The sequence below is a fragment of the Gastrolobium bilobum genome, unplaced genomic scaffold (genome assembly GCF_033153095.1).
Source record: "Gastrolobium bilobum isolate Gb01-03AN ecotype WA unplaced genomic scaffold, APGP_CSIRO_Gbil_v1 utg73160, whole genome shotgun sequence".
NCBI classification, from domain to species: Eukaryota; Viridiplantae; Streptophyta; class Magnoliopsida; order Fabales; family Fabaceae; genus Gastrolobium; species Gastrolobium bilobum.
In genome coordinates this window covers 65,258-90,000 of record NW_026895096.1, presented here as the reverse complement: position 1 = coordinate 90,000, position 24,743 = coordinate 65,258, and the positions used below count along the sequence as shown (strand labels likewise).

At 38.1% G+C, this 24,743-nt stretch overlaps 1 protein-coding gene across 1 annotated transcript in view; it reads right to left on the bottom strand.

Moving 5' to 3' along the window:
- LOC133297746 (telomerase reverse transcriptase) overlaps nucleotides 1–24,743 on the bottom strand; it is a 41,393-nt gene that overhangs the window by 15,122 nt on the left and 1,528 nt on the right. The window contains exons 3-9 of the mRNA XM_061496960.1: nucleotides 18,101–18,166; nucleotides 17,827–17,989; nucleotides 16,877–17,316; nucleotides 15,336–15,468; nucleotides 14,923–15,067; nucleotides 13,738–13,876; nucleotides 12,234–13,466 (exon numbers count right to left, since the gene is read on the bottom strand). Of these exons, the coding sequence (XP_061352944.1) occupies nucleotides 12,234–13,466; nucleotides 13,738–13,876; nucleotides 14,923–15,067; nucleotides 15,336–15,468; nucleotides 16,877–17,316; nucleotides 17,827–17,989; nucleotides 18,101–18,166 (2,319 nt within the window). The remainder of the gene's footprint in view (nucleotides 1–12,233; nucleotides 13,467–13,737; nucleotides 13,877–14,922; nucleotides 15,068–15,335; nucleotides 15,469–16,876; nucleotides 17,317–17,826; nucleotides 17,990–18,100; nucleotides 18,167–24,743) is intronic.

The window sequence follows — 24,743 nt, the reverse complement described above, 5'->3', positions numbered from 1 at the left end:
TGAGCATAATTCTTACTGTTACTGGCCTGACAACAGGAGAAAAGGTTTCTGAGTAATCAAAACCTTCTTGTTGATGAAACCCCTTAGCAATTAGGCGAGCTTTATACTTGTTGACTGTCCCATCTGGATTCTCCTTGATTTTAAACACCCATTTGCAGCCTATAGCCTTCCTGTTAGAAGGAAGAGAAACAAGAGTCCAAGTATGATTAGATTGTAAAGCTTTATATTCTGCCTTCATAGCATCCAGCCATTGTTGGCTGGCCAAGGCTTGTTTAACAGTTACAGGTTCCATATGAGTGGGGAGAGCAAGAGATCTGGCTAGGCTCTTGGACCTTGTAGTGATAGAGTGAGGGGAAGAGGAAGGACTCACTGTTTGTGATGGCTGATATTCAGAAGAGGAGGAAGGTGAGGAGGAAGAAATTGGTGACAAGAGTACTGGGGAACAAGACTGACCAGAATTGGAGGAGTTATCTTGAGGAGGTGAGACAGAAGTAGGGGACAGAATTGGTACAGAAGATGACAGAACTGGAGATTGTGACAAAGCAGGAGATTGTGACAAAGCAGGTGGAGGAGTAGGAGAGTCAATAGCTGGTTCATCAAGACTGTGAACAGAATGAGTGTTGTGATCAGATTGTGTTGCATTAGTAGGAAAAGAGGTGAATGGTTGGTGAACATTAAAATTGGGAAGAACAGTAAGAGGAATAGAAGCAGGAACGATAGATGCATTAGGGAAGCCAGGCTTAATATTCCATAGAGGAAATGGAAACCTATGTTCATTAAATAAAACATCCCTTGAAATAAAGACACGGCCATCTGGATTTTGACACAAGTAACCCTTATGATTGGGAGCATAGCCAAGAAAGATACACTCTTGAGATCTAAATTCCAGCTTATGCTTATTGTATGGTCTGAGAAAGGGAAAGCAAGCACAACCAAAAATTTTGAGAAATTTGTAATCAGGTATAACATGAAACAGCTTTGTATAGGGAGTTTGAAAATCCAGTACTGCTGTAGGTAACCTATTAATCAGATATACAGCAGAAATAAATGCATAATCCCAATACTTCATTGGTAGAGAGGCAGAAGAGAGCATAGTGAGACCAGTTTCAACAATATGCCTATGCTTTCTCTCTACCACTCCATTCTGATGATGGGTGTGAGGGCATGCTATTCTATGGTTGATTCCATGAAGAAGAAGAAACTGGGTAAAGGATCGAAACTCCCCTCCCCAATCGGTTTGGATGGACTTGATAGAGACATTGAATTGTGTTTGTACTAGAGAGTGAAAATTTTTGAAAGTTTGAAGTGCATCTGACTTCTGTTTCAAAGGATAAATCCATGTAAATCTAGTATTTGCATCAACAAAGGAAATATAGTACAAGTGTCCCATCATGGATTTTATAGAAGCAGGGCCCCATAGGTCACTGTATATCAATTCAAAGGGAGTATTGTAAACAGTATGTGAGGGGGAAGAGGGCAAACGATGGGCCTTACCAATGCAACAATCTGAACAAAACATCTAAACAACTTTATTATTCACAGGTATATTACAAGCTTGAAGAACAGATTTAAGAATTTCTTTATGTGGATGTCCTAAATGACAATGCCACATTGAGTAAACAGAAGTTCCTAGCTCAGAAGACTGAGTAGCAGTCACTGGATTATTACTATTACAAACTGAAGATACTGGTGGAGAAACAGTATTACAAACAGGAGATATCAAGCTTGAAGGTTGCTGAAAAGGAGTACATGAGACACTTTGTGGAGCATGAGTTGGTGTTTGATGAAGATTGATGTCGTTGAATTTATAAAGACCACTAGAGTCAAGGATACCTTCAAGCAAGACTTTGTGTGTCCCCTGTGATTTAACAAGACAAAAGGAAGGGTGAAATTCAAAGTACACAGAATTATCTTTGGCAAATTGGCTGACACTCACAAGATTTTTCATAATGGAAGGAACAAAAAGGAGATTTGTAAAACGCAAGTATGTGTGTGTGTCAAAGGGAGAAGAAAAATTGGAGGAACCAATAGCTGTGACAGCCAAACCTTGGCCATTGCCTAATCAGTATTTGGTCTGCACCACTCAATTGCTGACTCTGCATCAGATTCTGAGGGTTGGAGGTGACATGATGTGATGCACCAGAATCAGGATACCACTCCAAGGCAGGTGCAGGTGTGGGCAGAATTCCAGGTTGAGCAGTAATCATAGCTTGTGGTTGCACACTCTGAGGACGAACATACTGGAAGGAATGACGCTGTTGAGGTATCTGATTTGTCTGAACCTGAGCAAACATCTGAGGAAAAAATTGAGAATGAGAGGTGATGTTGGGTGGTGGAAGAGTGGGAACAAAGTGCTCATCAAATCTATGCCAACAAGTTTGAACATCATGTCCAAACTTATAGCAAAGTTGGCAACAAACATTAGATCTTCCTCCACTTGCTCCACGTCCTCTTCCTCTATTGTAGTTGCGTCCTCTATAACGTCCTCTGCCTCTGTTTGGCACATATGAGCGACTGGAGTTGTGAAAACCAGTGCTCTGTTCCTGGTTACGTAAAACAGGGGCAAACAGAGTGTCACTGTTCACAGCATTGCTATTGTTACTCTGTTTTCCAGCTTCTGAATTGTGCTGAGTCAAATTCACTGCTGCAGATTCTGAATCAACGCCTCTGATTGTCTCATTAGTATTTGTTCATGAGTCATCAATTGAATACTCAAATCTTCAACGGAGTAAGCATTTTCGCGCGCATGAACAGACGCAATAAACGCCATGTATTCAGCTGGTAATCCTCCAAGTATAATATTTGAACACTCTTCATTACTAACTGGACTTCCTATTGACTTGAGAGAATTACAAATACCTTTGATTCGAGAAAGGAACTCCTTCACAGTCTTTGATCCTTTTTTGATGGCGTGTAATTCAGATCTCAGCAACCTTGCTTTTGATTTCATCATTCCTTGGAACAATTTGTGTATTTTGTCCCACGCTTCATATGAAAACTTTACTCCTAATATCTCGTTCAGAATCGATTCTGAAACGGTTGAAAGAAGCCAAGACAGAAGCATTGAGTCTTGTGTTATCCATTCCACATACTCAGGATTCTGGACATCACTGATTCGATCATCTTCTGACAGAAATTGAAGAGGTATCTTAGGATTAACCAAGAAACGATGCATCTGATGTGACGTGATGATTGGATCTACAATTTGATTCCATAGCAAGTAATTCTGTTCCATCAATTTCACTGTTATCTGTTGATTGAACAGTTGTGGAGCTTTGTTCTACATCTTCGAAGCTGATTTTGCATGTGACGATGGATGAGATGAGGATTCGTGATGTGAAGATTCGTGATGTGAGGATTCTCGATTAGAGGAAGGTGAATCCGAAGCGGAAGACATGAATAGGCTTTATGGATCAGGCCTTCAGATCGAATGCTCTGATACCATAACAGAGATGAATACATAAGAGAAAAGCAGAGAGAGAGAGAGAGAAGTCATTGATATGATTCTGATGTAAAATGTATATTGAATAATGAACTGATACAGAGAGAGATCTATTTATAGATCAGGTGTTGCTGACTCAGCAGATAACCAATCCTAACAATCTGTAACAAACTCTAACAGAATCAAACTCTAACAGAATGAGTAATAATCAGGTGTGTGACACACCATAGGGACAATACTACAGCAGTACAGTAAAACCAGTAAACTAATACAAAGCCTTAGTTGTTTATATGCTAATACATCTAATTACCATTTAACACACAATATCTCATCCAAGTAATTTCAACATCATTTCCTTCCTTTTCCCTAAACGGCCGAATTCAACAATGGTATACTCCAAGGAATTTCAATCAATTTTTAACTACTCCACACCTCATACAATCTTATTATATCATCATACAATCATACCACAATCCCGTTACACAATCCTAACAATAATCTCAAACACAAAGTCATAACACCATCAAATTTTTCTAAGTTAAAAATCATATTTTTCACCAATAATTTTTATTGCATTTATGGCTACTACACATCATTCTAAGACACATTCATGTACAAACATTTTCCATTTGAGCTCTCTAACAAGACAAATCAACAAAAGCCCATTTAGCATGGTTGTTAAACTCGCGCGTTTACTCGTGAAATCGGACGAGTAAACGCTTCAGCAACAGTGTTACGAGTCATGATCTTCATTTACTCGGTTTTGGTCCTCAAATGGCAGAAACGTCGAGTTTCTTGACAAACTCGTATAATCGTACGAGTTACACGTTTTCATCAGGAAAAAAAAACCATTACCCGAATATTTGACCCGGAAAGGAGTGAGTATAAATGGGTTTTTTTAGATAAAAAAAAACCTAGATCCTCTGAGCCACCATCGTGGGGTGGGAGAGAAACTCGCGACTGACGAAGACCAGACCTTCAAGCCACCGTCACCGTCTTCTCTGCGTGAGTGAACTGAAGCTTCTCCGCGTGCTTCGTCATCTTGCTGAGTGAAGCTTCTCCTCCGCGTTCTTCGAGCAACGTCTTCTGCTTCGCCGTCGTGCTTCAAGCCACCGTCATCGGTCATCCCTCACCTCTGCGTGAGTGCTCTCTGCCTCTCTGGTTCGATTTCTTTGTTTCGTTTTTTATTTTTTCTCAAGTCGCCTCTGTCTGTCTCATCTTCTACCGTCTGTTTTATTTTTATTTTTTTAATTTATAAATCATTTTATTTTATTTTATAAAACAAAATCAATTTATTTTATTTATAAAACAAAATCAGTTTATTTTATTTATAAAACAAATTCATTTTTTTTGTTTTATAAAATAAAATCAGTTTATTTTATTTATAAAACAAATTCATTTTTTTATTTTATAAAACAAAATCATTATATTTTATTTTAATAAACAAAATCAGTTTATTTTATTTATAAAATAAATTCATTTTATTAAACAAAATCAGTTTATTTTATTTTATAAAACAAAATCAGTTTTTTTATTTTATTAAACAAAATCAGTTTATTTTATTTTATAAAACAAAATCAGTTTTTTTATTTTTTTTGATAAACCGTAAACTAAACTAAACCAAATCAGATTTTTTTTTTTTTTTTTGGGTATCCAAACCAAATCAGATTTATTTGAAAAAACAAATTAATTTTTTTTTCACTTGAATTGCCTCTGTTTGATTTTATATTCAAAGGAAAAAATAAAATTAATTGTATTAAATTAGTCTAAGTTAATTTCACTTGAATTGTGGTTAATTTTTATTATTTGTTGTGAATTTGATTGTTGTATATTTTTAGAAAATGTCTTCAAGTGGTGTTAATAGTACTACTGCATGTGGAAGTGGAGGAACAACAACTTCTAAAAAAATTCATAAGAATGCTCTTGGAAGTAAGAATGATGTTGCATGGAGTTATGGATTTGTAGTGGATGGAAATGCAAAAAAAATTAAATGCAAGTTTTGTACAAGGGTACTAACTGGAGGAGTTTATAGACTGAAACATCATTTGGCTGGGACTAAAATAGATGTGCTAGCTTGCCCATCTGTTCCTGATGATGTGAAGAAACAAATGTGGGATATTGTGTTCTTGTTGCAAAATAAGAAATCAAGTAGTCAGTCTCAAAATGAATGTGAAATACTTGGAGAAAAAAGAAAAGGGGAAGAAGATGAAAGCTCTCAATCTCAATCTCAAGTTCCAAATATTTTCAAGAGAAAAGGAGTGAGTACTCAAACCACCATCAATTGTTTATTTAAGAAGGATTTGAGAGAGTCGGCATGTTCAAAAATTGCTAAATTTTTTTATGCCAATGCTATACCATTTAATGTTGTGAAGAGTGATGAATTTCAAGAGATGTTTGATGATGTTATACGACATGGTCATGGATTTAAACCTCCATCCTACCATGAAATCAGAGAAAAATATTTGAAGCAACATGTGCAGTTGACAATGACTGATATGGAGAAACATAAAGTTTTTTGGAAGAAAACAGGTTGCACAATAATGACTGATGGTTGGACTGATCAAAGGAGGAGGACATTAATCAACTTCTTGGTAAATAGCCCCAAAGGAACAGTTTTTTTTAAGTCTATTGATGCCTCTCATATATCAAAAACCGCTGAAGCCATTGTTGCTATGCTTGAAGAAATTATTAATGAGGTGGGAGAAGAAAATGTTATTCAAGTTGTGTCTGACAACGCTGCCAATTACAAAGCTGCTGGAAGGTTGTTGATGGAAAAAAGATTACATTTGTATTGGACACCTTGTGCCGCTCACTGCATTGATTTGATGTTGGAAGATCTTGAAGGCATACCAATGCATAAAGATACCATTGCAAAGGGGAGAAAAATTACTACTTATATATATTCAAGGACTTCCTTAATTTGTTTATTACAACATTTTACAAAAGGAAAGGATTTGGTGAGGCCAGGCATGACTCGCTTTGCCACATCATATCTGACCTTGGGTTGTCTAGGTGAAAACAAGGGACCATTGCAAAGAATGTTCACTTCAGAGAAATGGCAGTCTAGCCAGTGTGCAAAATCAAAGGATGGGAAATATATTGAGGATGTGGTTATAGACAAGAAGTTTTGGAAGAACCTTGTCAATTGCTTGAGGGGTGCTTTTCCGTTAATCAAAGTGCTTCGTATGGTTGATTCTGATGAAAAACCAGCCATGGGATACATTTATGAAGCAATGGATAAAGCAAAAGAAACTATTTGAAGCGATCTCAGAGGCGTCGAAAGCAGGTAATTATGAATTTAAAGCAAAAGAACCTTGTAATTTGTAGCCTTTGTTTTAAAACTAACTCAATTTGTTCCCACCTTAGATATATGCCTCTATGGACAATCATTGATAACAGATGGGATCGACAACTCCATAGACCTTTGCATGCTGCAGGCTATTACCTTAATCCTCAACTTCATTATGGTCCTGATTTTAAAGCTGATTTTGAAGTTATGCATGGACTATATCTGTGTTTGGATAGGATGACAACAAGTATTGAAGAAAGAAATCGCATTGATAAGCAAATTGAAATTTTCAAGATGCAAGAAGAGTTTTTTGGTAGTTCAATAGCTCAAGAAGGGTTGAAATTAAAGACTCCAGCACAATGGTGGGAATCTTATGGATTTCAGTATCCAGAGTTACAAAGATTTGCCATTCGTATATTAAGCTTGACATGCAGTTCGTCTGGGTGTGAGCGTAACTGGAGTGCTTTTGAGATGGTAAATTATTTGTATTTTATAGTTAAAATTTAAAATCACTACCTATTACTTGCTAATTGCTATATATTCATTGGGTTTGTATTTGTTTAGGTCCATACCAAGAAAAGAAATCGCCTGAAACAGCAGAAAATGAATGATCTTGTATATGTGATGGCCAATTTAAAATTGTCCAAGAAGAGGGAACGCAAAAAAAGTGTTGGGCAAGAGCATGAGTTTTATAGCATAGATGATCTTTCATCTGATGATGAATGGATTGTGGAAAATGAGGGAAGCCCATCCAACATTGAAGATATAGATGATTTGGATATCCCTGAATTTAACTTAGATGCTACAGATGAAGATGCTTTGATGTTGATACCTGAAGCTGATGGTGGTTCTGAACTTGGTGGGGAAGGTGGAGAAGACATCATGCAACATTGTTTTGGTGATGAAGATGAAGATGAAGATGAAGGAAATAATGAAGATGGTGATGAATATGGTGATGAAGATGATGAGGAGGAGGATGATTATGACATTCCATCATTCCATTGAGATTTGATTGATATATTGTTTTGGATTTGAATGTTGTGTGCTATGACTTTATGTGTTTGAGACATTATGTGATTATGACTATTGTATGACATTATTATGCTGGTTGGTTGAATTAAATTTGCTTATTATATTACTTTATATGCATATAAATATATAAAAATATAATTTGTATCTTGTGTTACGAGTCTACGATCCGTGTTACGATTTTGCGATTTACGATTTTGGTTCACCCTTCCGAGTTTGCATAAAATCTCGAGTTTGACAACCATGCCCTTTAGGGTTCATGAAAATAAATCCTCAAATCAATCCATGAGAGGTGTTGAAACTTACCCACAATTACGTCACAAGACTCCTCCTAGAACTCCACAAGCAATGGCTTAAGAAATCAACCCCAAAATCACAAAATTCCCAAAAATTCCGTGGCTGTATATGCCTCTTTTCTCACAATAGAGAGGGTTTCAAAGGAAACTAATCAGTGGAACGGGTTCGGGTGATGATTTCCATCGAATTTCAAGACAAGAATCGTCCGATTCGGTTAAGGATTGATGAAGTTATGGAGAAAATAAAAAAAAAAACGAAAATGAAAGGGGGAGGGGGGCTGTCACGGTTTGTGGAGAGAGAGAATGGAAGGAGAAGATGATGAATAGGACATGTGTTTAGGTGGCTTAAGTGGTTTAAGTGAGGTGGGTCCCACCGCCACCTCACGCGATTTCAAACTAACTTGAATTTTCCTCTGATTCCACTAAACATCCATAAATTCACAACCTATTTAGAAACTCTAATTTTTAACATTAACCATTGTCCTTTAATTACCCTTGATCAGATGAATCCGAAGTTTTCCGGTCGTTCGGAGAAAATGTTGTTTTAAACTGTTGCGCGCGCCGTAGGCACGCTTCCCCAAATTTACTAATTTCCATCAATTTTCATAAGAAATCATATTTCCTAGTCCTATATACCATTTATAACTTGTATTTAAAATCTAGAGCTCAAAACTCAATCGGCACGTTTTACGGTGCAATCGTACCGCAGTATTTTTACCCGGTAAAAACACTATTCACTGAATTTTCTGAAACTTGCCTATCCACTCAATTTTTCGTTCTAAATCCATTTCCAGGGTTATTTTTATCATCTGAGACCTTCTATTCAATTTCCTTCTTAGGGTTGTGTGCATGGTTAATTTACCGTTTTGCCCTTTCTTTGTATTTAGGTCTAATTTTCAGGATTTTCACTAATCCTTCCCTTTAATTCTCATTTAATATATTAATTTATGATTTAGAAATGTGAGGTGTTATATAAGTGATAAAAGAGTAAATCACATTGGGTTTATAAACTTCTCTCTTTATTTAAATAAACATACTTCTTAGCATTATGTGATCAAGTTCCGCTAAACTAGGACCAGAGTTCCAGATCCACCTCAAACTAGCCACCCTAGATATATGAAGAAAATGCTTGAGATGCCACCACAATAATTCTAGAAATACAAGACAATAGGTAACAATGTGTATTATTCCTGCTGAGTGAGACTTTGGGCTGTCTACAATTGAGACTTTTAGGAAAGCACATTTGGTTGGCCAGTGGTGCGAAATTTTGGTACAAGCAGAGCAACAAGACATGAGGAGTTACTATGGATGGTGTTTGGCAGCATTTGGTTAGTGGCAGTGGTGTTTTTCACTGCTTTTTTGTTTCAATATCCAAATATGAGGTGTCATTTCGTTTTTTCTCCAAGTGACTCAGGGTGGTTGCCAATGTCTTGAAGTGGAGCAATACAGCATCTTTTTTATTTTGGTTTAGCAAACATGGCCTGTTTGGCTTCAGACTAAGGTGTTGTGTGGGAGTAACTTTGTGTTTTGTGTCATTAGGAGATTATTGTTTGTAGTTTCTTTCTTTTGCTGTCAAGATTTGTCGATTAAAGACTTTGGAAACTAGTAAAGGATCCCCATCTGTGTTAGTGGATGTTATCATACTCGACTCAATGTTTTCTAGACCCCAGTTAGAGGTCATTACTGGGTGGTATGGTACCTGACTCAGAGTGACCTATCTACAACTAATGTTGCCAAGAATTCAAGGGGTGTACTACTTGCCTAAGTTTTGTGTTTTGATGGACTGGTGTTCTGATACAATTCCGTTAAGGGTGTATTATAGGAAGTGTTGAAGAACCAAAAAGGATGGATGACTCAGCATTGGGAAGGAATATTCTAGATAAGGAATTGTTGGATGGGAATTCTGCTAGAGGATAGAGAGAACCTGGTGGGGAGGTGGTTGAAAGAATCAGTTGAATAGGGTTAAGAGATGGGAGAAGCATGGAGGAAGGATAAGCTGGAATTGGAACAGAGTTTGGGAGAGCTCAGTACCTCTCAAAAGTACTGAACCAGTCTCTTTGGGTGTTAGTTAACAGGGTCTCTGTAATTGGAATAGTTGATGTAGGGATTTTTGTACAGAATATTATAAGAAGTTTCACAGAAGAACAAGAAGATGATGATGAGAGAAGAAAGAGTTAAAGAGAGAGATTGTCCAACTTTTCATAATTTTCATTCACGCCCCTCATGGGCTACTTATACACCTGTGTTACAATGTTCCCCTTTCCTCGGTAACAAACTCGTAACAAACATCTTCTCTACTAAATAAAATAATAGAGTAATTGTTTATTTAGTTATTGGAAATAGTCCTGTAAATAAACAGGCTGCTTTCTAAGACGTATGGGCCTGTCATTGCTTAGCCCAAGAGACTGGTTGGCTAGCCCAAGAGACTGGGTCACAACAGTTGAGCTATTGCTATTGTTCATTTCCTTTCTGTTTGTACTTAGTCACATTTGTACTTCGTTTCTGTCTTTCTTTCCTACAATATATCAAAAAATCCAGTTCGCTGGGCCAAAAAGAGTGTTTAGTGCCCACTTTTGTTAATTCTGAAATCCAGTTCTTTGTTTATTGTATATGTTTTACTACTTGTAACAAGCTTAAACTGAGCAAGCTTAAGTTTGACGGGGAGGGGTAGAAAATAATAGAGTTATTAGTATTCTTAGCATTGGACTGGGGTATATACGAGTACTACTAGCACTAACCTAATTAGCAGCATTCTCTCCTTTCCCTTTTCTAGACCCTTAAGTTTCAAAGAACATGACTCCCAATATACCAAAAAAGGAACCAATAATGTACTCAATTAATTAAGGAGAACTGGGAAAAAAAACTCTCATGCACAAACTTACATAAATGGAAAAGCTAGGAACCAATGTAAGTAGGGAGAGTTCATAGAAATTATCAATGTCAATGAAGAGTTAGTATCAATTGAAGTATCAGCCAACAAATTTTCAAGGCAAAAAGGAGGCCCCATCTATGAGGGATGAAACTCAAAAGGGTTGGGGCAAGAGTTGTATACTACACAGAATTAAGAGAAGCCATCAGGTTAGTTAGGAGGACAGTTAGTTAATTTGGATGGCAATTTGGTAGTTAGGTGGATAAATAGCAGAAAATGTATAGGATGGGCATCTTTTTTAACATATTGTGACCGAGCACATTGCTCGGTTGAAAAAGGGAACTTCCCTAGGAGGAGATCACTCTCCTTCATTCACGACACAGAAAAAATAAGTACTTTCTCTATGTCCTCTCTTTGCATCTTTTCACACTCAGTTTCCCTTAGTTCCTATCAGATTGGTCCAACCATCTACATCTCATGTCGGAGGAAGAAATGGAGAATTTGGTAGTTCTTGAAGGTGACCAGCAATCATGGATTACAGCATCATTTGTGGGATTCCAGTATAATTTTGGTGTTTTTGTCAGCTGAAGTCTGGATGAACAAATGATATAGGAGGAAATGAAAATTTCCAATTAAGATCCATGTCAATACACACTTAAATTACAAACAGAGTATACAATATAGAGGAGGAAAAGAAATATCATAATTGACAATACAAGACATTCAAATTTGAATTGGTAAACTTATTACAAGACTGGTGAGCCCCTAAAACAGATCTATGAATGAAAAAGGGAGAGAAAGAGGTGTAAAGAGGTTCGGTCAGCAACAGCAAGGCAAAGGAACTCAGGCCCAGTTATGCAAGGGAATCCTAGGCCAATTATACAAGGGAGTCCAGACGGACATCCTGGGGAGCAAGGGTGTTCAGAAATGAAAGGTGGGGATGAAGGGAGTTAGTTAGAAGAGAGAGAAAAGGGAAGGCCTTACGGTTGGGAGTGGTAAATGAGTACTTATATTGTGTATGGGGGTGTGAGGAGGGGATTCATGTTGATTGTGAGTAAGTTGTTATTTTGGGGAATAGCCTCTGGGAGTTACGTCATGGTGTCTGTAATTTTCTTGTTTGCGTCATTACCTTTTCATTAATTACAGTCTCTGAATCGTGTAAGGAGCTGTGCTCCAGTGTCCTAAATATTAATACAAATCAGTTCCATCAAAGACACAGAGAAACAGAACAGATGATGACGGAATGTGGAGATACACACAAACACAAGACTTTCTCCTATGCTTATTAGAAAAATTGAAAAGTCATACCTGGTTAACATAGACAGCATGCTGGGAACGAAAGGAAGCATATGAAGTAAATCTTTGAGGGCCAGTGTTACTAGTTTCATCCAGCATTGTAAATTGCTTTTGAACCCACAAAGATCTCTTTGTACAAACAACTTGATCATACTGTTTAAGAAAATATTCATCTTTCAATAGAACATTTTTCATAATGCCAAGCAGCTTGTCCTGATCAACAGAATCAAAAGCTTTCAACACATCAGACGTGACAATGAATAAACTGGGCAAAGATGCCAATCCCTTCTTTTGGCCAACCAAAAATGGGCATAGTTTTTTGTAAATATCATTGTAGTCAAACACTGAAGAACCCAGCTTCTCAGGCTTCTTGAACTGAATTCCTTTTAGAATAGTATGGGCATCACGAAGAGCAGAATTCACAGACTGATAATGTTCAAACTTGATTTTCTGGTGTTTTGCTTTCCTCTCTGTTTTGCAATATTGAACTCCCATAGTGGACACAGGCAATGGCATTCTTGAAGAACCTTTCAGATTTGCCACCATCCTTACTCCATTTTCTTTTGGTTGAAGTCTGAGCTTTGAAAACCCAAATGGTCTACCTCTAAGAATATTATGTACAGCCACATCATTCAGGTAATTGTATCTCCAGTCTTTGAAGCAAGCAATAGTGCTATTAGTCAACTTCTCCCAAACTGGTTTCTTGTAATAGTACATATCTTGTTTCCCTTGCTCACTTTCAGTAACATAGAAGTTTGCTTGCACCAAAGGTACAACCAGACAAGAGAAGTACCAGAAGATCCACTTCTCCAAAAGCTTACGTTTGACACCAGGTACAGCATTGTTCCAACTTCCAAATTCTTCGTTAAGGACTTTGTTATGTCCTTTTATATACTTTAGAACCCAAGCATTTTGACTATTGAAGAAATATTTATTTGATAGGAATGGAAACCTTGATGTTTTTAGTTCATGCATACATAGCTTTAAAGGGAACTTCTCATATCTCCGTAAGTGTATGAACTTGGAAATATTTCTTTTCATTATTCTCCAATTAGAAGGAGTACCTAATAATTCGGAAGGAAGTAAACTCCTAGAAACAGCCCATATGAAAGATACAACTTGACTTTTTGAGCAGTACGACTTAACTGCCTCACACTGTAAATGTATTTCTTCCACAACATCTGCACAATGTTCAGTACCAAAATCCTGCGATTTCTTGTGTACATTTGTCCCTGATACATTCTCCTGTTGTAAAAATTTATTGTGAAAAGTACCACATATGTCATAGTAAGATGAAAAAGTAACTGCGTTTACTAGGCAAAAGCTAAAAAGTGCTTCAAACTATGTATGTGTCCAATATCAACTTGAACAAAATAAGTTCCTATGTACATTAAATGAAAGAATTCTAGGGATATCTTTTATAACCTCACCAACATAGTGGAAACTTCTTGAACCAATCGTATATAGTAAAAATTTAATATTCTAAAGGGGGGGAAAAAAGAAAGAAAAAAAAAACCTCAAGTCTGGTACTAGATCTTCCAAATGTATGTTGATCCAATGATGGAACAACACAATGCTTATCCAAGAGCTTTCTATGCTGGCAACACTGTGTCCTACGAATGAGATGCTTAAACCACTTAACAAGGGAGTGATACCTGCAAAAGCATTACAATTATTAAAACTTAAAAGAAATAGGAGCTTCATCATTGAATTTGAGAACACTGACGCGTATAAAAGGCTTGTTACCTGTCTTCGGGAATCAAGCTTTATCATTAAATTCAATTAATAAGAATTTAAAAGATTTTAAGATTTTTTCTTAATTTCTCCTGCCCCTTCTACGTCAAGTATATACACATTTCATTTATGTACAAGGAACCATATTGGGAATTGATTATCAAAATTTACAAGTGTTCTAAAGGCATATTCATGTAATAATCTTTCTCTTTTTTTCATTTCCTACCTGGCCTGGGTAACATTCAAAAGTTACAGTAGGCAGCAATCAAGGAACCCTCTAAAACCTCATTTAACTGCAACCTAGAACTTCAAGCCAATGAATTTTCAACATCCAGCAACTCCTGTCCTATTAACTCACATTCTAAGACCTCTTTAACACAATCTTAAGGGGGCGTTTGGTAGAGGAAAAAAAAGATTTTACCGGAAAAAAAAAAATTTGAGAATTTTTTCTCGGGTAAGTTACTAAAAGATATTTGATAGGCCAAATTTTTTTCGAGAATGTTAGATTAATTTTACCGATGCTATGTGATGGCTTTCCCACCGCATGGGGAAAAAAAAATTCCATCCCATTGATGGCAATCTTCGATAACAATTCTATGTGGAAAAGCAAATGATGGGACAAAAAATTTCCCAGCCTTATTTTTATTCTTCCTCCTACCAAACATGGGCAAATGATTTTCCCCACCCCACTTTCCTAGGAAAAAAAAATTTCCCCTCCTACCAAACACCCCCTAAAAGGCATCTTCTAAAACAACTGTATGAAGGTTGTGAATCCAATCCTTCAGCATCATGAAATAAACTCCAAAGCGGAAAGATAATTGGGCAGCAGAAAAAAATAAACTTCACATACATTCAGAGCACAAAATACAGGATACGAACTGGTGACCTTATCAATAACTAACTTAAAAGTGTCATAACATTTATATTAAAGAATGCACTGTAATCATAAGGGCCTGCCTGAACTTACAGGCATGCAGAGTCAATGAGACACAAACCACTGCTGTGGAAACAAGGCATTGGTTGAGCATTAGCATTTACATATGAGAAACCAAAAATATTACCAATGAGATTCTTCGAACAAGCCAAATTTGGCCTTAAGGAATACAAAATATCTGAAGTTAATTTGTGAAGGAAATGTATACTCTCTTTTCTTTTGGTATTTAATGTATGCTCTCTTTAACTTAGCACAAGGAGCAACGGGCCCCTAAGACATAATAACACTGAGGCAAAATAATGCATCTTAGTAACTCAGAGAATCTTATACTTGTATACGTAAAGAGTCTTTCCATAGAAAGTGTCAAAGATGGGAACAAAAAAAAATATCTCATTTCAAGAAGAGTCATGTACATCATGTCAGATTCAAAACTCATTGGTGGATACGTTTCTTCGGAAGAACTGAGAATGAAGACTCCAGGTTATAAAAGATGGATTGCCTTTTGATATCAGTCCTCTTAGGAACAGCTGTGAGAGATGGCAAGACTAGACAGCAAGAACATTGCCTCAACATCTGCAGCTAAACAACATATAAAGTGGATGTGATAATAGGACAAGATCTAATTGAAATTACAAAGTATCAACTACTGTTAATGAAGATTGAAATGCTATTTCAGCATTAATATTCTTGGCTAATGTAACCTATCATCAACATCCAACTACTTCCTCCCCCTTATCATAAACACATTTCATAAATATAATATGAAACTTATAAATATTTCATATTTTTTTTTTTTTACTGAAGAGTAACTAGAAGAGGGAATGCCTTGGAACTGCGATAAGGCTGCTACTTTGTGATGAGAAGGTTATAGGTTTGAGTTTAGGAAACAACCTCTTTGTAAGAAAATGCAATAGTAAGATGGTGTACATTCGACCTTCACCCATAACCTCGCAAAGTTAGGGAGCCTTGTACACCTTAATTTCCCTTTACTGCAGAGTAAATAGAATCTTCAACAATAATTATCTCTATCAACAGCTTTTATAAGAGAGGCTAGTTTTCCTTTCTTCTTTGTGAATTTCTGCTCATGGGATTTTAAAGGGTGTTTCTAGGACATGCTTGCAAAAGGACTGATTAGATCTTTTGAGCTGATGCATTTTCCTTTTTCCCTTTTCTGATGTTACTTCGTGTAAAGAATCAATTCAACCCAAAAGCTTCAGCTATTGGGTGAGGCTACATTAATGATTTTATATATCTCAACACTTCGTAACTTTAGGAAGATCATTATGCTCCAGTTTAGTATTCCTTTCTATCTTGACAATTTTCCTATCATTAAAAAAAGAAGAAAAAGTAGCACCTGTTTGTGCCAATCATATATTATGTTCAGTTTTTAGGCATTTATTGCATGTATATCTCCGTCACTATCATGTTACTTAGAGCATCTTGCTTCACCCACAGTACATATTGCTACGTACCTGCCAAATTCTGGCTCTTGAGATTTATTGCAAATGGTAATTGGAAGCAAACAATCTGAATTATTCTAACATTTCATATCAATATTACGTGATTCCATTAACGATGAAGACCATAAGTAAAAAGGATAAAAAAAAGTGATCAAATATAATGGAAATAGATGACATGGTATATCCTACAATACAAAGTTACAGCCAGATGTCTCTAGAGGCTTAAATGGCTGTATCTTTCTACCATATATCACTTTGCTGTAATTTGAAAATGTTGTACAGTAACAAAGAATCAGTAATTAATATCATTCCACAGTGCACTAAAAGAAAGTAAAACAGCTTAACAATTTCCTTCACAAATCACAACTATCAATCAGTATAAAGGCTATCACACTAAACCTAACTACAATTTAGAATTAACGATAGCTAAAAAAAGTCTGATAAGAAAAGAATTTAATAGCTACAAAAATTTCAAGACAAAAGTTTGTAATGGCATTCTACAATATTTCATAGAAACAATTGATCACCTTTTTATGATAGCTTAATCTGTTGTTGTCACACTGTAAACTAGCATGCAAGCTATCTGTATTAGTGGGAAGCAAATTGCAATGCGTATTTAGACCGTTTTCTTCAAAGGTTAATTGCTTCTGCTTTTTGCATCTACGCCGCTGCCAACTAAATGGCCTAGAACGCTTTCCAAGCCTAGGTGTAATACAATTCAAGCCTTGTTTCCCTTCAGACTCAGACTTCCTTATAACACGACCATTTCTTGTTGACTTAGGAACTTCAGACACACTGACATCATGCTTCCTGCTCCCATGATGCCTGATCAGTTGCATTGAAGACTCAACAGATAAGTCAAGATCACTTGCAAAGCCAACAGGACCGTTGGTACTGGAAGAAATATGGCACTTTTGATTCTCTACTGTTAAGTCATCAACATCAGCTCTTTTTCTCTTTTGTGCTCCTGTTGCAAATAGAACCCATCTTCGCAATATCTTACTAATAACCAAGAGGCAAAAACACTAACGACACAAATAATTTGTCAGGAAAGAAGACCAAGATAGCCATAACATTGATCAGAAAAACTAACTAGAGGGAAGACAAAGAAGAAATTGATTCAAGACAGAACGTAAAAGTTATAATAGAAGGCACCCCTATTCACGAGTTTATCCAGTTATTGATTTAAGCAGATATGGCAACAGTTCTTCATCTCTCAGATGTTGCAACGTGCATTAAATCTTCTAAGAATTTATATGACTACACATGTGATTTTAATTGGCGATTGTATTATTTATTTGTATTATAGCAAATTGAACATACGATTAGAAGTCTAAATGAATAACAAAACATTACAATCTTTCAGATACAAGATGGATTCAAATCAAACATTCAAGACGCATACAGCAATAACAAAAGGCATCTGCAGAGAGAGTTCATACTGTTACAGTTTATATGTTTACTGAGATCACATTACCACATTTATAAAGTGAAGGATGCTCAAACTTTGATGAACACTTCAACATATCAAAGCATAGACGACTGATTGGAGGACCTCCCACCTGGTGGTGTTTTCCATGGGGAGCTGGCAAGAATATTGATGTAAACCTCAGTAGGTAAACCATAAAATCATCTCCAACCTGCACAGATGCAACTTGTTACCTAATTATGATAAGAAAAAGAAAAACGAATAAAATAACTAGCTTCATATGAATAAACATTATTAAAAAAATATTGATACCATCACATACCCTACTTAATAGAAGACACCAAGATGCACAACATAAAAGCTCCACAATAGGGCTTGAACATTTACTCTGCATATGAACAAAATCACCAAAATAAACAAATGCAAGACATGCACACATGGATCTAGACATACTACGATGCATAAAATACATGCTTTTGTCTAATATTAGTATAAATAGGGATTAGTACTTTGTCACTTACATCACCTCATAACATATCAAATCAATACCAATTCCATTTTGTTTAGTCTTTGTTAATTACCAAGAGACAAGAGGTATTCATTGTAATCCTTATGTCAACTACACGAAGGAGATTTCATGTATATATTAAACCAAATAAGACATATACACAATGTGGGACTTCTATGACACTAATTACAACAACACTCCCTCTCAAGCTGGAGCATATAGATCGTATGCACCAAGTTTGTTACATATTTGATCTATCCTAGGTCCTCTCTGTAACGCCCGGCCACTTGCAAGAATCAATGACTGTCCCCACACACTAACACGAGACTTTTCAGTGTGCTTTGTCCTCACTCGCACACTTCCCGGGAAAACTTCCCAGGAGGTCACCCATCCCAGAATTGCTCCAAGTCAAGCACGCTTAACTGTGGAGTTCTTCCGATCCGGGCTACCAAAAAGTAGATGCATCTTGTAAGTATAGGTAGTACCAATTAATTCTTATAAGCCATTCCCAACTATACCGTCCCATACCAGCACAGTCTCTGGAATCCCTCTCTTTCGGGTGTGGATTCGATTCATTCATGTACCCCCGTCCCTAGAAGCCTGCCAGGAGCCGCTCCTTGTCCATGCCCTTTCGCACCGGCGATCACTCCCCGCCCTCGTCAGCGCCCGGGATGTTACATGATTACAGGTCCCCACAACACGGGGTGAGATATACGAATATATCCAGTAAACCAGGGGTCCTTGGAGCATCTCTCCACCCCACAGTTCCATATCAGTGTAATAGCAATAACAATAATAATGCAGTAAATACATATCTATGCAAAGTGCAATACATCTCCAGGAGAAATCCCTCGAGCTCTCAAGCTGTCCTAAGGAAACTCAGATGCAAATAGTCCTACTGGCCAGCTAACTACCAAGTATGATTTACGCATCGTCATGCAACATACCAACATAGGGAAACACCATCCTATGCCACACCAAATGCATACACATACGTATAACAAAGCATCACACTATTTTATTGCATTTATATACACAACCACAACCTCTACCCTTTCAGGGCTTGGTAGAACAGTCAAGGGAATTACACCCAAGGTCCGAAGGCTTACCTCAATGCTTCAGTCGACCTTTGTTCTTCACCAACAGTTTCAGCAATCAACTTTTACAAACCTAAACCTATACAAGGGTAATGCAATCAACAAATTGCATTCAACAAATTCCATTACGGTGTGGTTCGAGGACGAACCAGGCGGAAGCTGGTGGGCATGTAACATCCCGGGCGCTGACGAGGGCGGGGAGTGATCGCCGGTGCGAAAGGGCATGGACAAGGAGCGGCTCCTGGCAGGCTTCTAGGGACGGGGGTACATGAATGAATCGAATCCACACCCGAAAGAGAGGGATTCCAGAGACTGTGCTGGTATGGGACGGTATAGTTGGGAATGGCTTATAAGAATTAATTGGTACTACCTATACTAACAAGATGCATCTACTTTTTGGTAGCCCGGATCGGAAGAACTCCACAGTTAAGCGTGCTTGACTTGGAGCAATTCTGGGATGGGTGACCTCCTGGGAAGTTTTCCCGGGAAGTGTGCGAGTGAGGACAAAGCACACTGAAAAGTCTCGTGTTAGTATGTGGGGACAGTCATTGATTCTTGCAAGTGGTCGGGCGTTACACTCTCAAAGACTTAGTGAGTACATCAGCTAATTGATCATTTGAGTTGACAAAACGAGTAACTATATCTCCTGAGAGAACCTTTTCTCTAAGGAAATGACAATCTATCTCAATGTGCTTAGTCCTTTCATGAAACACTGAATTTGAAGCAATATGCAAAGCAGCTTGATTATCACAAATGAGAGATACAGGGCCAGTGTCTCCAAACTTGAGTTCTTTCAGTAGTTGTTTTAACCAGATGAGTTCACAGGTGGCTGTGGCCATGGAGCGATATTCTGCTTCAGCACTTGATCTAGCAACTACACTTTGTTTCTTACTTCTCTAGGAAATCAAGTTATCTCCAACGAATACACAATACCTAGAGGTGGATCTTCTATCAATGGGAGAACCTGCCCAATCAGCATCTGAGTATCCTATAACTCTGGTATGACCTTTGTTTTAATAGAGAAGACCTTTTCCAGGAGCAGTCTTGATGTACTTGAGGATACGGATTACTGCATTCCAGTGATCTTCACAAGGAGAATTCAAGAACTGACTTACTACACTGACTGCAAAGGAAATGTCTGGTCGAGTAACTGTGAGATAGTTCAGTTTCCCAACCAATCTTCTATACCTTTCTGGATCTGAAAATAGCTCCCCCTGATTTCGCAAAAGCTTGACATTTGGATCCATAGGAGTATCAACGGGCTTAGCATTCAACAGAGTTGTCTCCTCAAGAATATCCATAGCATATTTTCTCTGTGACAGTACAATGCCATCTTTTGATTGAGCCACTTCTATCCCTAAGAAGTATCAGAGTCTTCCAAGGTCCTTTGTTTGAAAATGATGGCAGAGATATTGTTTTATCTGAGTTATGCCATGATTATCAGTACCTGTAATGACAATATCATCAACATATACCACCAAATAAATAGAACCTGAATCAGAGTGTCTATAAAAGACTGAGTGATCAGCCTCACTCCGAGTCATGCCAAACTGCTGTACAACAGTGCTAAACCTTCCAAACCAAGCCCAGAGAAACTGCTTGAGACCATACAAGGATTTGCGGAGACGCAAACTAGGTTAGACTCCCCTTGAGCAACAAACCCAGGAGGTTGCTCCATATAAACCTCTTCCCGTAGATCACTGATGGGACGTAAATTCGTTCCCATCTAAGTCCATTTTGATGACAAAATACCATACGTTCCCTCATCTGATGAGCAACTTCAGCATGAAAATCACTTGTTTTACATATTTGTGACAAAAACACAGTGGGAGAACGGATGGTAACGTATGGTAACGTATTCCTTTAAAATATATTAAAAGGGGAACGGACTGAAACGCATTTAATGCACCTGCTCCATTCATTTAATGCTTTTGTACACTTTGCAGGTAACGTAGAGTTAAAGACTTCTAAAAAGCAAGGCGATGCACCAACAGAGCAGCTGGAAACGTGAAGAGCAGAGAATCAAGAGTTCTCATTGGCTGAAAACAAAAGCAAAGCATGGGAAGGTCTGCAAACAACGGCTAATCATCACAAAATCCTGTTCCATCCAGCAATTCACGCAAGCTTCACACTCTGCTGCCACAGTCCCGTCCCCTCATTCAAGCAACTAGCTCCAAAGGAATTACAGTCTTGCCACTCCTCTTCCAGCTATAAATAGGACCACCCTCACACAAAAACATCATCGAATCCTGGAGGGTTTGCAGTCCGAAAGGAAGAGATCACTTAGTAGTAGTTAGTAACTTAGTTTAATTTTAAGTTGTAACTGTAGTTAAGTGACAACCCCTCTTCTCTTCTCTGTAAACAACCATCAAGACTCCTCACGAGCAAATACCCATCTTTCTCCATCTTCTGTTTCTTTTTGTAAACTGTCTTTTAAATTAATATAAGTGTTTTTCTCTTCGTTCCAATTGTTATCTCTTGACTGAATCTCGGGTCTATGTGATCTCAGTTGAGAATAATTATGTTTAAACTATCAGCCATGAGCTGAACTATCTGTGGAACGGGTAAACTGTGAAACTCTTAAAGAACTGTTTTCAAAACTCTTGACCGAAGTTTTTTGTATTTCTTTGGCTAAGTAAGCTATATTCATTGTGCGCCAATGGAAATTGGGTACATACTGAGAAAGGAACTTCCATAAGGAAGGGATTTCAGACAGCTTAGCCATTGGGGGAAGGTAGATGTCATGGCAAAAACGCTACTGGTCACCTTAGGAATAAGGGGTCAACTCGTCCATTTTAAGGTTCTGAACTAAGTACCTGTTGGAGTCAAGGGAGCCATAGGAATATGGAAACTTGTGAGCCATCTAGACCATAAGCTGAGGAATCAGAGTTGGCAGGCAAAGAAACTGGGACAAAGCCAAAAGGTACTAAGTCTTGAGCAGAGAAAACAGCCCCTTTAAGAGTGAAGCAGTGAATCCGTTCCTTCTGTTAAACTGTCTTAACCACCACCCTGTTGTCTCTTGATTATAGTTATTTCTGTTTTAGCAGTTTTTATTTTATTTTATTTAGTACTTATAAAAACTCCAATGATTATTATCTCACCTTCTTCTAAACAGGAAGGATCACATACATAACGCAGCGAGCAACTGTTTGCCATCAGATTGAACCTACTGTTCCTGAGGAACGTTGTCAAGACAGTAGGGAACGTTTGACCAGACAGTTCATTTACTAACTTTTCTTCTCATTTTCATTCTTTATAAACAGTGATAAAACTATAATTAGCACTCTATCCTCGTGGGAACGATAATTTGGGCATTAATACTCCCTTTATTACTTGATGCGTACACTTGCGTTGGAACTAAGGGACGAATCTGTGTTCTGCAAGAACAGAGGAACGTCCCCTATCAGAACTTATATTTTTCCACCATCTGCAAACCACCCAACAATAACCATAGAGGAAAGCATTCTTGATGTCCAGTTGATACATAGGCCAGTGATGAATGGCTGCCATAGTAACAAAGAGGCGAACAGAAGTCATTTTCGCCATGGGAGAAAACGTGTCTCCATAGTCGAGGCCAAATACCTGAGTATAACCTTTAGCCACCAATCGGGCCTTGAGACGGTCCACCTGACCATCAGGACCAACTTTGACCGTGTATATCCATCGACAGCCAACAACAGACTTCCCAGAGGGAAGGGGAACCAGATCCCAGGTACCACTGCTCTGAAGTGCACTCATCTCATCAATCATGGCATGTCGCCATCCAAAATGTGATAATGCCTCACCTGTAGTCTTAGGAACAGATACAGAAGAAAGAGAAGAGAGGCAAGCAAAATGGGATGGTGAAAGACGATGATAACTTAAATTTTGACAAACACCATAGAGTCGCTGAGTGTCATTGGTATAAAGTGACTTGGCCTGACGCCAAACAGACTCACAAGTGACGTGAGCACGGAAAATCTGCTTCAAGGACAAGTGGATGGTAGACTTGATGATGCTACATAACTGAGCATCAACCTTTTTCCAATGAGGGCGTACATCTACCGAGATGGACTCAGCCTTAGTAATGAGATGGTCAGTGTAATCCAGTCCATCAAGCCAAAGTCGGAGATCAGAAGCCCAAGAATCATAATTGGAGCCATCCAACCTGTCAACGTGCAGCGGAACATTAACATAATTAGTAAAAACAGGCGTGTCATTCTTTTAAGAACCCTTGGATACATCGTGGGGTGATGAATCAGCCATAGGTCACCTGAAACAAAGATGAACAGTAATGGAAAGCAAAGAAACACGCGTGAATAGTAACCAACAAGGGAAAAGACGCCGTGCGAAACCGGAACGAAGTCAAAACCACAAAGTGAGGACAGATCCAGGTGCGCAAGGAGAAGACGAAGGGAACCGTGGTGGTCCGACGGCCAACCGGAGCGGGACGTGCCTCCACGCGCCGTTGCAACAAAACGGGTTGCAGCCGCTGTTTGACACGCGTGAGAGCGCGTGGCTGAGGAGCTGAGATTGGGTCCTGGACAGAAAGGACCGCCTTCTCGTGGCGATCAGATCGATAGGTGTTTCGCCGGAAAAGTCGTCGGAGACGGCGGTCAACGGCGGCGGACAGTGGTTCCTAATGGCGGCAGTGATCAGACAGGTCCGTAGACGATATATGAAAGCCGGAAACTGACAGATATGACTGTTTCTGGAAAAAAAAAAAAATTTTACTCAGCGGACAATGGTCCACCGGAAAAAAACGCAGATTAGGATTTCTCTTGTTAGGCTCTAGATACCATGTTAATTACCAAGAGACAAGAGGTATTCATTGTGATCCTTATGTCAACTACACGAAGGAGATTTCATTTATATATTAAACCAAATAAGACATATAAAGACATATACACAACGTGGGACTTCTATGACACTATTTACAACAACAGTCTTTATCCACTATAGAGTTTTCTAAAATCAAAACCTCAATTGTAACAGTATCATTATCTCCATTATTCTTTTCTTCTCATTTCTCTCCACAAGCATTAAACACAATAGAACCCCTGCCCAGCGGAAAATATTTCGAAACCCATCATGTCCATTGCACAACTGTCCTTTTCTCTTCACTGTGCTATAACACTAACAAGCTAGTCCTACTGCGCCTCCTCCAAAATCCCCGTAGCAAAAAAAAAATGTCTTCCATGTCTCACTGTTCGAGTTCTAATCAGTGCATGTAAGCCACACATCACCTTCCCACCTTCAACCCTCATTGCTAATCCACTAGCATTCATTGCTAGACCCTAGGTGCCTTCATCGCTTGCATCCACCCTTCATTGGTGAACCATAACAGCCTTCATTGCACGGTTATGCAACCAACCTTCATT